The sequence below is a fragment of the Sorghum bicolor genome, chromosome 6 (genome assembly GCF_000003195.3).
Source record: "Sorghum bicolor cultivar BTx623 chromosome 6, Sorghum_bicolor_NCBIv3, whole genome shotgun sequence".
Classification (NCBI taxonomy): Eukaryota; Viridiplantae; Streptophyta; class Magnoliopsida; order Poales; family Poaceae; genus Sorghum; species Sorghum bicolor.
Genome location: NC_012875.2, coordinates 55,293,405 through 55,307,828, shown reverse-complemented (window position 1 = coordinate 55,307,828; position 14,424 = coordinate 55,293,405). Strand labels below are relative to the sequence as shown.

Here is a 14,424-nt window from a genome sequence, read left to right as displayed (position 1 = left end):
AACAGCCGAGCGGCCGGAGCTGAAGCTTGGGAGGAAGACGTTGTTTCGCGAGAATCCCAATAAGAGACATGTGGGGCAGCCTACAGGTGCCACGCTCACGTACATGGGCGACGACAGGTTCTGCCTTGTCGAGTGCGGCGGCTCGTTCGGCCTACATGTCACCGTATTCGGCGTCAAGTATGGCAAGAGGGGTGACCTACAAACTACGGATCACCATGGACGTTCCTACCTTGTCTCTAGGTATGGCCCCGTGTTTGCAGCGCCAACGTTCAGGATGTAAAAGTTACTTGATTTACACTACACTGCTCTTGTTGCGAGAAGTAAACAGACTGTCATGTAAAGCATTGGCATGGCAAGGCAAGATGTTTGGAAGGCATGACTTACACCAAATTCTGAGGACATGAGCAATGGAACTGCCATATTTTATTAAAAAAAATCCATTTAATCCAAAATTTGGATTGCAAGGACTTGTTAGCAGTTAATCCAAAATTTAGTAGTATTTTTCTCTCACAACAAATCAGCAAACAGTAATTTTAGTCATGACTTTTTAGACCAGCGAATAGGCTCTTAGTAGTCTAAACAAAGATTACTTTGAACATATTTGCGATAATTAATCATAATTCAAAATCATCAATTGTACATTGTCAGGGATATCATCTTGGCATATGAGAAGAAGATAACATTTCACCCTCCATGCTGCATTGTGTGCTTAATTCTGATGACTGCAAACTGGGAATTGGTCCAGACCGAGGTAGGTATTTCTCTTCTTGTTCACTATTTTTCTGTACCGGTTCATCTTTTCTTCTGGCAACCTGGTCTATGGTGAATGACCTTATGAGCCCATGTAAAACAGAAGCCACCACCACCATGGTAGGTCGTTCTTCTCCCTTCACGTTTAAGCACCTTACTGAAAGCTCTGCAACGGCATAACATTGGTCTTCACCTGCTTCGGCCACAATGTGTGGCTCTATCTCCTGAAGTAGGCGCCCTTCATTAAATAGAACCACCAGGTGCATAGCCAAATTGCATGATTCTTCAGGCCTTGCTGCGGAAATAGGTTTCTGCCTAGTTAACAGCTCTGCAAGAACGACCCCAAAACTATAAACGTCACTCTTCTCAGTGAGCTGACTGCTTTGGAAATATTCGGGATCTAGGTACCCAATAGTCCCCTGAATAAGAGTGGTTATATGAGTTTGATCAAATGGGACTGATCTTGATGCACCAAAGTCTGCTATTTTAGCCACGAAGTTCTCATCCAGCAGAATGTTGCTTGATTTGATGTCTCTGTGTATGATTGGTACAGAAGATGTGGAATGCAGATAGGCAAGGGCATCTGCAATTTCTGCAGCTATCCTTAAGCAGTCTTCCCATGTTAGAGGGTGGGTTGCATTTTTGTTGTGGATGTGGTGGAAAAGTGTTCCATTAGCTATGAACTCATAAACCAACAATGGTACTTGTGTCTCTAGACAACATCCCAAAAGCTTGACAACATTTGGGTGGTCAATCTGTGACAATATGGCAATCTCATTGACAAATTGCTCCACTTGGCTCTCATCGAACACCTTCGACTTCTTTATGGCGACTATAGTTTGATCTGGAAGAATGCCCTTATACACTGTGCCATGCCCACCTCGGCCAAGAATTCGACTCTCGCTATAGTTGTCAGTAGCAGCCTTGAGCTCTTCTGCACTAAATATCTTTGCTGATTGGTTCTCACCTTGAGACGTGATTGTTGAAAATCTCTGTTGCAGTAGTAAGCCACCATTCTTCCTGAACAATTCTGCTCTCTTTCTTCCTAGCTCTCTTTTCTTTATCGCCCAACAGTAGAATGACATAGTGGTGGTCACTGTAACCATAAGTGCAAGACCTACACCTGTAGATGTTGGAGAACACTTATAGCATAAGTCTTTGTCCAAATGGCTCTTACGAGAGGGAGGAGTAACACTACTAAGACCAATACAAATAGGACTAGATGAATTAATGTTGACAATTAAATTGAGTATTTTGCTATAGATTTTGCATGATACAAGATTACTTGTGTTCTGACTGGCCTCATCTAGCAACATTGAGGTAATCTTTATGACTAATGTAAACTATAATTTCTTTCTTCATCATTACCAAGGCATGTATAATCTTTTTTTAAGTGAATGGCATGTTTAATCTACTTTACTTCCTTTTTTATTAATAAACCATAATGCTAGCTTATATATGATGGGGCCTTACTTAAGGAGTCTGTTGTCTAATATGCATTGAAGTAATGTGGTAAGCATGTATATGATATATATTATAATGTATCAAGGAAGTTACCCAAAACTGTGTCTAAAGGAAAGTGCTTTTTAGAGCCAAAATAGCAGCCACTACCCTTTTTCCGGCCATCACCACTCATCCCTCCAGGGCATGTGCACAAAACAACTCCTTCCAAATCAAAGCAGTACTTCATATATGTGCAAGGGTTATTTTCTGTGTGATTACACACGCCGGTACCTGATAAATATATAGCCAAGGATCATCAATGACATCTCTTTGAAGAGTTTTTTCACAATAGAAAAAATCATGGCACTAAAGATCCAGTAAAGGGTGATAAAGTCATGATGAACTAATAGATTCGACACTCCAATGAACAAGTTATATGGTACCTTGCGGTTGTTGCGTAGGGGAATCTGCAACACAAAAGAGCATTAATTATTAGATCTTTTGTTAGTAGGTATCTAAATGTAATCAAGAAATATATATATATATATATATTGCTCAGGATTCAAGTAAGTATTTCTTCCACGAGAGAGGCAAGTGTTGAACGCAAATGATTGGAGTAACCTCAAAAGTCAAAATAGATCTATCAGTTGTAGAATAATTTGGAAGCTAACCTAGTTTCTTTAAATATCCCAAAAATCTTTTCGACATGTTGCATTCAGAAATTAGTTTATAGTGTATTAGGTTTGAGGGTTTATGTTTCATTTTTTTTCCTTTGAAAATATAAAAATAATAGGAATTAAAGATTTCTACATATGCTAAGTTGCATTCAGAAAGTATGTTACAATATACAATTGTCTCAATAATTCAATAAGCATAGATCGCTAAAATCACTATTCCTCTATCTATAGATATAAGAAGTTCTAGAGTTTTAAAGGCATTAAAAATAGATAGATTACACACATGTGCAGATGTGCCCATCCGAAGAGTGGACTACGGTTTTTGTATTTGTTGAATAGTTGTAGCCCCATTAGGCCTTGTTTAGTTCACCCCAAAAACCAAAAAGTTTTTAAGATTCCTGTCACATCGAATCTTTTGGCACATGCATGAAGCATTAAATATAGACAAAAATAAAAACTAATTACACAGTTTAACTGTAAATCGCGAGATGAATCTTTTGATCCTAGTTAGTCCATGATTAGACAATATTTGTCACAAACAAACGAAAGTGCTACAATAGCGAAATCCAAAATCTTTTCACATCTAAACAAGGCCGTAGTCAGTAACCCCTAGTTTTAAATGGCAAGACACTACCTAAAAAAATACTCCTATATTGCATAGTTGTTGAATAGAATTAACGCTTGGAGATTTGGTGCCAAAATACTTCTTATATTATGGACAACTCTAGAACACTAAGAGTCTTTATGATACAGTAGAGAAGGTTATGTTGAAATATTGCGTTCAGATAACAATATTAAAAAAATACTATTCTACTATTGCTAATTGAAGCCCTCCAATAGAGTCTCTATATATATTAATTCTACGAGATTTGCTAGAAAAAATAATAATCTAAAATTACTATTCTACTATTACTAATTGAAGGCCTTCAAAAGAGCCTTTTACGTGCTAGGAAAAAAATAAGTCTTAAAAATTCTCACAAAAATAAGAAAGTTCTAACCATGGATCTAGTAGAATTCAATTACCACTGATAATAGTGGGCATTCAATCCATTCAGTATTCTAAAAAACTTGACATAACATCTTTAATGTGGAAAATGTCTAAATAACCATAAAATATGCTTATATATGTTTATAAATCACATAGTTTTGTAACTATTAATATATAAAAAACAAAAGTTAATCATGCATGGTGTGCATACATTTTAACCTAAACATTATAATATATCTATTTCTAAATTGTAATCACTATATTTTTATAGAAAAATATTGCACATAGAATTCTTTGGTATAGAATTAATATCTTGAACAATAGAGGAGGTTAGTGGAGACAAAAAGTGTCGTTTGACTTCATTAGTTTTTTATATGCCTTTTGAGTAAACAATAGTCATTAGATATAAATATTAATATTCTCTTGAGGTTAGTACCAATGCCCCCCTACATTTCCTTTAAAGTTATATCGATGATTTTGAGCACACCAGTGCAATCTTAGATGACCTTTTCTTTGCTATCATGGTGACTAAGAGCGCAATCTATGATATAAAATTATTATTCTCAATAAAATATTGAAGTAGAGTTTTCATCAAAGGGATTGATTTGCTGATAAAAATTTTACTAACTCATGAGATTAAAATTTGAAAAATCAATGATGTCATGATCATTAGGGTGAGTTGTGGTAAGAGCTATTGTAAGCTAAAACTTTAACTAAATGTACATTGAAATACATGGAGGTGTGACGTAGAAAAAGAGAACATATAGATATGGATGAAAAAATACAAAGTATTTGATAACTTTACCATGGTCACATAGAGGCCCTTTATGGAGATTGTATTAGAGCAATATTTTAAATACAAACTTCTAACGATTGTATCTCTTAATATTGTAACTTGTGCACTAGTATGGGTTAAGAGATTAGTACGCCAAATTGACAAAAGTTCAAAACGTAGGGCATTATTACCAGGTATCACAAGAGTGCTGTTGCAACCTGTTCCTGTCCTGTACCCGTCACCAATATTGTTCTTGGGGCAAGAACATGTATAGCCTCCCAAAGTATTGTTGCAGAGGTTCTGATAGGTGCAGTTGTTACTATTGTAATTCCGGCATTCGTTGATGTCTTGACAAATAGAACAACACACTTCATGTCAGAAAGCAAGGTGAAACTATTTGTATCCATAACAAATTATAAAGTTGAATGTTACAAATGAAAACTCTTCTATGAACCAGCGTGAAAGAATAATACCAAACACCATTCAAGAGCTCAAACTAATTGGTTGGTGTGGGAGGTGTGAACAAGTACCCAAAACATCTTTTTTACATTCTGTTCAACTTTAATTGAGGTGATTTCTTCCTTCTTAATAAAACCGCTTAGTTCATCACAAGGAGATTATTATCGTCTTATCTCAAAATCTGACAATCCAGTTTTAGCTTTTTAGAGGTACTTATATGGGTAGGGTGTGTATACGAGCATTCATAGGGGTTCCAGGAGATTATTATCGTCTTATCTCGAAATCTGCCAATCCAGTTTTAGTTTTTTAGAGGTACTTATATGGGTAGGGTGTGTATATGAGCATTCATAGGGGGAGTATGCGTGTATGTATTAATGTCTAAGTCTCTACCAAAAAGTAAACTATGTGTGCTTCCATATAAAATGGTAGTCAAACTATTAGGAACTTAATTTGATAAACATTATTTACAATTCTATCAACTCAACACCTATTAGTCGGTAGATCAATTAAATATCCTAACCAACAGTTAGGCAGGTAATATTAGTTATGGGCTCTTACTCTATTAAACAACGGTAAGTGTTACTGGTTTAATTTATTATAAATGCTAATATACTATATAAACAAGCCAACAATTTTACTGAGGGTATGTTTGCTAGAGCACCTCATGTTCTAGATTCTGTGTAGAAGCTGGTTATCTGACTAAAAGTATTTCTCTTATCATTTTCTCGGATAAATTATGTATATAGTAACTTCGTGCACAAAGTGAATCAAGAGAAACTACTTTTTTTTATCTCCCGGCCACCTAGTTTATTTTGGAGAATCACTTCACAGAAGCAGTATTGTATCACTTACTTCTTGGTTAAAAAACCCATTTGAAAGAGCTCTCCTGAGTTTAGCTTAGAAGCCGATCTAGGAGCTCTGCCAAATAGACGCTAAGTTGTTCTCTTGCTAGCAATTCTGACACAAGATTTCTTAGACTTTATTCCTTTCTCTTTAATTTTATTGTTTTTTTTATTTTCAGCCTTCATTAAAGTGTTGTACATGATAGAGCTCTTGTATTCTATAAACAACAAATATGTGTGTTGTAACGTGGCTTACTTGTTACACAGTCAGGGGCAAAGCTACAAGCAAATGAACTCCGGTGCACTGTTTAAATAACTTACACAACTTTATTGAAACATATGGTGAAAAAAGGCTGTTCAATGGCAAAAAAAACTACCTTGGTGCTTGTGCACCATGTAAATTCAACATGGCTTCACCCCTGTATGCAGTGCTCGTGTCGACAAGAATGATCTAGCAATTTTTTGTTGGATTTGGTAGACACTTAGATTTGACCTAACCTTAAATTAAATAGGCTCCAAGGTCCATAATAGATGCTAGTGCAATAAAGGATTAATCATGTATGAAAACTGATAGGAGATTGGCTCAACTTAAATAGGTGGTTATTATGTGCATCTAATAGAGTTTTGAAAAGGTGGAAGATGTCAGGGGCTAGGCCACGACACAAGTGGTACAACGTCAGCAAAGATTTTGCATCTTCAAACTAAAAATAGGAAGGAATGAAGTTTTTTAGCTTCAAAGTAAAAGTAAGAAGGGCGAAATGAGGAACGCTAGAACGAGAGACATGAAAAAAAAAGTGAGGGCACCTTTGGTTCATAGGATTTTCAAAGGAAAAATATAGAAATGACTATCCTATGGAATAAACGCTGTAAAGGTCTTTGGTTCGCACGAAACAATGGAAAGAAATAGAGAAAATTTCCCTATCATTGAACTCGTGCGGAGGATCAAGGCAAATCACTGGTTGAGTGTCACTAAACAGTAGACAAGGATAAGAAAACTTCCCTGCTTGGCAATGGCGTCTCATGTTAACGCTCTGATTAAATTTACGCATAGTTTTGTTTTCTATACATTTTCTACACTCAACCAAATATCCATTCTAATAAAACTCTTTAGTTTTTCACATGCATTCCTACCTTTCTTTCATATTTATTCAATTCACAATCAGTTGTGCGGATCCTATGTTTCAAAGAGGACCTAAGGCTATCTCCAACAACACACCCAAATTAGAGATCTATTCTCTAAAATGGTCATGCACAACAAATAGGTCACAACCCCAAAACTCATGTTCTCCGACAGCCCAAAACCCGTCCCTCTCTCTCCTCGCTCTCTCTCCCCCGTGCTGCCTGTCTCGTAGCTTGGCACCCTTCCATCCTCAAAACATTAAGCAGAGAAACATCCCTCTTTTTCCTCTCCTAAATCCCACCTTTGAATCCAGCAATCAAGTCATGCGTGTCACACCACTGTTCTCCATCTCGAGAGCTTTCCATTCTCCTATAGGGTTCTCACTAGTGTGGAGTATCGGAGGAGATCGAATAAGGTCACCCTCCATGGCTGCCCGCGTCACCAGGGGCTAGGTGCACACAGCTCATGCTTCCTCAAGCGATCCTCCTCTTTGCTCGCTCTCGGCGATCCATCAGCCATACTTGTTGCTCCGCCCGCCGTCCTCATCGATCGCCCTGGCATCCGCGAGTTGCCTTCCTGATCACACGCCCTCGTTGCTCCGCTGACCGTCCTCGTCGCGGTCCGCCTAGCCACACCCCGCTCCTACAGGCTCACTGATTTATGTTGGACTCTCTCGATGACGCAGAATTGCGTTTCGACAAGCCTCGTATCCAAAATGGGTGAGGTGGTTCGGTCTTCTATTAGAGCATTGTTTTTTAGGTAAAACACTGTAAATCACCTATTGGTCACGTTTTGCGTGCTCTCTTAGAGATAGTCTAAGAACGCACAAAGGAAGCAGAGCGAGCCACGGAATCAAGAAGATATAGAATATATAAGAAGACGAAATTTACCTTGGCATCCGTCACTGATGTACGCATTCCCGTCGTACCCGTCAGGGCATTTGCACACATAGCCCACTCCGCTGGGCGCGTCGACGCAGGTGCCGTACCCGTGCTTGCACAGTGGCTCGAAGGTGTAGCTCTGAGCTTGGTCGCAGGTGGTGCTCCCAATCGCCCAATCCAAAATCATCCTGCGCTCACCTTGTGGCAACAAGGCCTTTTTTAGCGGCCGTACCTCGTCGCCACTGAAATTGAAGGCTGCCTCATCTTTGTCCAGGAAGAACGCCACGCTGCAGGTTCCGTCGTCCTCCACGCTGTCGCCGCCGCTGCCGTTCGCCGTGGTCCTTTCGAACGACAGGCTGAACGCCTTGGCGCCGTTCATCTGGTCCATTGAGGCCTCGCAGCAGGCTTCCCCAAGGCAAGAGCCGCTGATGTTGGGGGTGTAGCACGTCGTGGTGCAGCTGGTGGTGTATTGCGGGATGGGATCACCGGGCAGGTTGAAGAAGTTAGCCACGAGCGTGCGGTTGCAGCCGAAGTTGACCAGCTTGTTACGCTTGGAGAAAGTGAACGGCGTCCCGTCCAAGCTCTTTGGCCCGCCGGTTCCAGTGTCCGGCGTCGGCTTGCCCTTGCCGTCGTAGCACACCTGCGTGATGGGCTCCGCGAAGATGACCACGTAGCTGCCCGGCACCGACACCGACACCGAATCGATTCTGTACTCATGCTCGCCGATGGACAGCATGGCCTCCCCTTTTGGCCCGCATATCACCCCGAAGCCGGGCAGAGGCAGATGAGACTCGTTTCTTCTGCCGAAGGGCTCCGGGACGTTGTCGCACGTCGTCGTCGTCCTCCGACCAGGTGGCCGGAGTGGTGGCAGCGCCGGATCCTGCGAGTGCGCGGCGCGGGGCAGGGTTGAGACGAGAGCGAGCGTCAGGGCGAGTGGTCGTGCAACCGCATCAGCGGCTGATCGCCGGTTTCTTCCACGCGGCATGCCGGCCGGCGAGCGATCGAGAGGGCATGCAGGGAAGGCAGGATGGCCAGGGGGATTATTGCCAGTCTGGACTCTGGACGTGTATTGTCGTTTAATTTTCCTGGATTTGATTTCTTTCAGTCTTTTGGCTGGTGTACGATGCTCATGATTTTAGCAGCACCAAGAGGTAATGGGCAGTATTAATTAATTCTAAATTCCAATCAAGGTGTGAGTGCAAGACTTGGCACCATACGAGTCAACGCACCACGACGTTCGAACCTACTCCCTCCATAAGGCTTTATTTATTGTTTTAGGCCCTGTTTAGTTTTCCATCTACAAAATTTTCATTTGTTCCATCGAATCTTTAGATACATGCATAAAACATTAAATATAGATAAAAAATAAATAAATTACATAATTTGGTTGAAAATCACGAGACAAATCTTTTAAGACTAGTTAGTCCATGATTAGCCTTAAGTGCTACAGTATCCCACATGTGCTAATGACAGATTAATTATGCTTAATAGATTTGTCTTGCAGTTTTTAGATGAGTTATGTAATTTGTTTTTTATTAGTTTCTAAAAACCCCTCTCAACATCCTTCCGACACATTTGATGTGACACAAAAAAATTTTCATCTCCAATTTAAACACCTTGTTTAGTTCCTAAAGAATTTTGCAAAATTTTTCAGATTCCCCGTCACATCGAATCTTTAGACGCATGCATGGAGTATTAAATATAAACGAAAATAAAAACTAATTGCACAGTTTGGTCGGAATTGACGAGACGAATCTTTTAAGCCTAGTTAGTCCATGATTGGACAATATTTGTCAAATACAAACGAAAGTGCTAGTATCGATTTTCCAAATTTTTTTGAATGAAACAAGGTCAGGGCCTTACCCAAAAACCAAAAACTTTTTCAAGATTCTCCGCCATATCGAATCTTTCGGCACGGAAAATAAAATATAGATGAAAACAAAAATTAATTGCACAGTTTGCCTGTAAATCACGAGACAAATCTTTTAAGCCTAATTACTCCATGATTGAAAAATATTTATCAAATAAAAATGAAAGTGATACAGTGTCAAAATTCAAAAACTTTTTCGATCTAAACAAGGCCTTAGTTCCTCCCAAAAATAAAAAACAAAAAACAAAAAAAAATTCAAAATTCTCCGTCACATCGGACACATGAAGCATTAAATATAGATGAAAACAAAAAACTAATTGTGCAGTTTGCTTATAAGTTGTGAGACAAATCTTTTGAGTCTAATTAATCTATGATTTGATAATATTTATCAAATATAAACAAAAATATTAATGTAATCAAAATCAAAAAAATTACAAACTAAACAAGGCCTAAATTCCAATCAAGATGAGTGCAAGACTTGACACCATACGAGTCAACGCACCACGACATTCGTTCGAACCTACTCCGATCCCTCCATAAATTCCAATCAAGGCCTTGTTTAGTTCCGAAAAGTGAAAAGTTTTCGGTACTGTAGCACTTTCGTTTGTTTGTGACAAATATTATCCAATCATGGACTAACTAGGATCAAAAGATTTGTCTCGTGATTTACAGCTAAACTGTGTAATTAGTTTTTGTTTTCGTTTATATTTAATGTTTCATGCAAGTGCTACAAGATTCGATGGGACGGAGAATCTTGAAAACTTTTTGGTTTTCAGGGTCAACTAAACAAGGCCCAAGGTGAGTGCAAGACTTGGCACCATACGGGTCAACGCACCACGACATTCGAACCTACTCCCTCCGACTCGACCTGTTTTGATTTTTGTGTCCCAAAATTTAACTAAATTTATAAAACATACGTACAATATTTATATCCCAAATAATTTTGTTTAAAAACTAGATTTAAAGATGTTTCTCCATTGCTCATTTTATAAATATTAATACAATAAAAATTGATTAAAATAGACATACATATTGTGCCAACATGCATATAACACATACACATAGGCCTTGTTTAGTTTTCAGAAAATTTTGTAAATTTTTTTCAGATTCCTGTCACATCAAATCTTTAAACACATGCATGGAGTATTAAATATAGACGAAAATAAAAACTAATTGCATAGTTTGGTCGGAATTGACGAGACGAATCTTTTGAGCCTAGTTAGTCCATGATTGAATAATATTTATCAAATACAAATGAAAGTGCTACAGTGTTAATTTTCCAAAAAAAAAATTAGAACTAAACAAGGCCATACTTGTAATGTTTGGCATATCTATTTTGTTAATATAACCATTACTATATAAAAAATTGTTGTATAAAATCAAACATCTTCGATAAAAGGAGGTCAGTATATACTACCATACTTGCCTACATCCTCCCCATCGTAAATCTCACATCGAACTGTATCACTAAACTTAAGTGACATGGTGTAGGCATAACAGCTTGAGATTATCTTATGTCACGCGATATTTAAAAGTATCGTGAAAACTGAGGCATCGTGATATTTAAGAGTAATATTATGATGCCTCAGCTCATTTACTACCATAGTTGAAATTAATCTCAAGGAGAATTACTTAAGTCATCATGATACTTAAAAATAATATTAATACAAATATTTACTCCTAAGATTCTGACCCGTGCGAGAGCACAGACTGATGGACTAGTGACACCAGATTAGTATCATGAGATACACCATAAAATATGTTTTATAGTGTGCATATTTAATGTCATAGATATTTTATAAATTTGGTCAAACATAAAAATAACTTAAGACAACTTTGAGAATTTATTTATTCAAAGATATAGGGAGTACATGGTTGCTTCCTTTGTCTTAAATTAAACTTCACTTTTAGAGTTGATATAAGATAAATTATTTTAAATTTGACCAACTTTATAGAGGAAAGAGCACTAATATATATGACACCAAATTAGTATTATTAAATAAATCATGAAATACATTTGTATAATATATTTATTTATTATCACAAATGTTGTTACTCATTTATATAAAGTTAATCAAAGATAGTTTGTATTTAGGTGGTTCTAGAAATTGATTTATTTTAAAATGGTGGTAGTACAATACTCCTCTGTCTCGCTTTAAATGTTGTTTTCACATACCGAGGAGGCAAACTTACTCAACTTTAATCGAATATATACTACAAGATATTATTAATATTTATGGTGCATAAATAATATTATTAGATTAATCATTAAATATATTTTATAATATATTTATTTAGAGATACAAATGTTACTAATTTTTTAATAAATATAATCAAATTTAAGAAAGTATAACTCGCACGAAAACGGCACTTAAAAAGGATGGAAGAAGCACATAACAAAAAAATATATACCTAAAAAACAAAATGACTTATAATAACAAACGAAGAGAGTAATAAAGATGCACCAGGACATAAATATTACAAAACAATAACACATGTCTCGACAAGAAAATATGTAGCTAAGACATAAAAAAACTCTAATGTACCAAAGAAAAACAATAGACTAAAGAAATGGGGAAAAAATCAAAATCTTTAAATTGCAACTTGAGTAATTCTCCTTTTAAACCTTAGTTCCATAATATCAACATGAGCCTAATCCAACATAGGGAAGAGAAACAACTTCAATCTATTGCTCGAAGCGCTGACTAGTGACCACCATAACATGTCCGTAATAAATGCTAGCTACAATACAAGAGTAGTTTTTTTATGAAAATTGATTTGAGATTGACTCAGTTTAAATAGGTAATTATTATCTATATTTGTTGTAATGTTAACAAAGGTGAAAAAATAGCTACACATACGTGAGGCAAGTCGTACGCTCATGAACCAAGGTTCAGTCGATCAAGCTATCATACGAGTAGTGTGGCACGTGAAGATTTTTATAGCTTCAAATTGGATAAGAGATCGATGACAAAGCAAGAGTTGTAAAAAAAAAAGATGGGAGTGAGGGATGACTGAAAGCAAGAAGAGTGTCAAAAAGAGAGATTTCTCTTTTCCAACGATTTAACAATTAGAATGAATCAAAGAAAATCACGAATGAGCAAAGAGGGGTCTGTGCGCGAGGCAACTGTAAAAGAGAGGAAAGTCGAAGAGAAATATTTCTCTTTCCCAACCATTTAACAATTAGAACGAATCCAAGAACATCATGAATGAGATCCTTGGATACCACATGGTGTCGCTAGAAGACCCATTACTCCAAGAGGGCATACAATTTTAAATAAGGTATCTGATCTGATTGATCCGATTTCTGGTGAATGGGATGTTTCTTTGATAAATAAAATTTTTTTAGGAGAAAGATGTGGAACGCATTTTGGCCATCCCACTGATATATGGTATGGTGGATAGTTTGGTGTGGCACTTTGACTCAAAAGGGAGTTTTTCTGTTAAATCTGCATACCATTCTTATCAGATAAAAAAGAATTTTTAAGAAGAAGACAGGTGGGTAAACCTAGGACAAATCCTAATACCTCATGTCTTTTCAAATGGAGTCAGGTCTGGAATCTTGAATGCCCACCAAAGGTGAAACAATTTTTTTGGAGATTTGTACATAATAGTCTTCCCCTACGAATGAATATTCAACGTCGGGGAATGGATATTGACACCAGGTGTCCAGTATGTTAGCGTTTGAATGGGGATGGGGGATATTGTTTTCTCAAGTGCAAGTTTGTCAAGAAATGTTGGAGGACAATTAATTTAGAGGAAATTCGCTTGTGCCTAGTTGATCTGAACTCAGCCAAACAGGTTGCATCTAAAGCCAAACAAGAGATAATTTATAAAGCCAAAGCCTTGAGATCTGATATAAACTTGTATGCACAGAAGATGCAGGATAAGAAAATCAAATTGAAATCAGCTTGGACTCCACCACCTAGTGACATCCTGAAGATCAATTTTGATGGGGCTTTTTCACATGAAGAGAGGAAAGGTGGATGGAGTTTCATTAAGAGGGATCATGATGGTTTAGCAATGTTAACCGGTGCAGGGACAATAAATTTTCTGCATGATGCCCTTAGCGCAAAGATCCATGGTTGCCTTGCAGCTCTTTCTGCAGCGTTTGATCAAGGGATGTCTCATTTTATCCTAGAATCAGACTCAACAGTTCTTGTACGGGCGCTTCAGTCTAATGACTATGATTTCTCGGCTGCCGGTGTTCTCATTAGAGAAGCAAAATTTTTTATTTCTATGAATTTTGTACATGTAGATGTGGTCCATGTGCCACGATTTTGTAACAGTTGTGCTCATGAACTTGCTCGTGTTGGCTTGAGTTAGGACCCGGATCAATCCTATGTCTTGACGATCCCCTCCCAGAGTTTGCTCTTGGATAACTCGAGATTCAGGCCTTGTTTAGTTCGCAAAATTTTGGTTTTTTGGCTACTGTAGCACTTTCGTTTTTATTTGACAAACATTGTCCAATTACGAAGTAACTAGGCTCAAAAGATTCATCTCACAAATTTCAGGTAAACTGTGTAATTAGTTTTTATTTTTATCTTTATTTAATGTTTCATGCATGCGACCAAAGATTCAATGTGACTGGGAAATCTTAAAATTTTTTGCGAACTAAA

At 37.6% G+C, this 14,424-nt stretch overlaps 1 protein-coding gene across 2 annotated transcripts; it reads right to left on the bottom strand.

The window, feature by feature from the left end:
- LOC8063913 (wall-associated receptor kinase 5) lies at positions 568-9,094 on the bottom strand. 2 transcript variants are annotated; one of them, XM_002446993.2, is made up of 5 exons: positions 7,945-9,094; positions 4,825-4,980; positions 2,637-2,660; positions 2,362-2,484; positions 568-1,873 (listed from the first exon to the last, which is right to left on the bottom strand). In XM_002446993.2, exons 1-5 carry the CDS (start codon positions 8,918-8,920, stop codon positions 654-656), a joined length of 2,499 nt encoding a protein of 832 aa, XP_002447038.2. In that variant the 5' UTR covers positions 8,921-9,094; the 3' UTR covers positions 568-653. The 2 variants fall into 2 exon arrangements, with proteins under 2 accessions (XP_002447038.2, XP_021318271.1); XM_021462596.1 differs by having other exon boundaries at positions 2,308-2,484; positions 7,945-9,093.

Coding starts and splice junctions, on each gene's coding strand:
- LOC8063913 (XM_021462596.1), bottom strand. CDS start 8,920: ATGCCGCGTGGAAGAAACCGGCGATCAGCCGCTGATGCGGTTGCACGA. Junction 4,981..7,944: donor CATCAGTGACGGATGCCAAG/GTAAATTTCGTC, acceptor CTATTTGTCAAG/ACATCAACGAATGCCGGAAT. Junction 2,485..2,636: donor CCCTACGCAACAACCGCAAG/GTACCATATAAC, acceptor TATATTTATCAG/GTACCGGCGTGTGTAATCAC.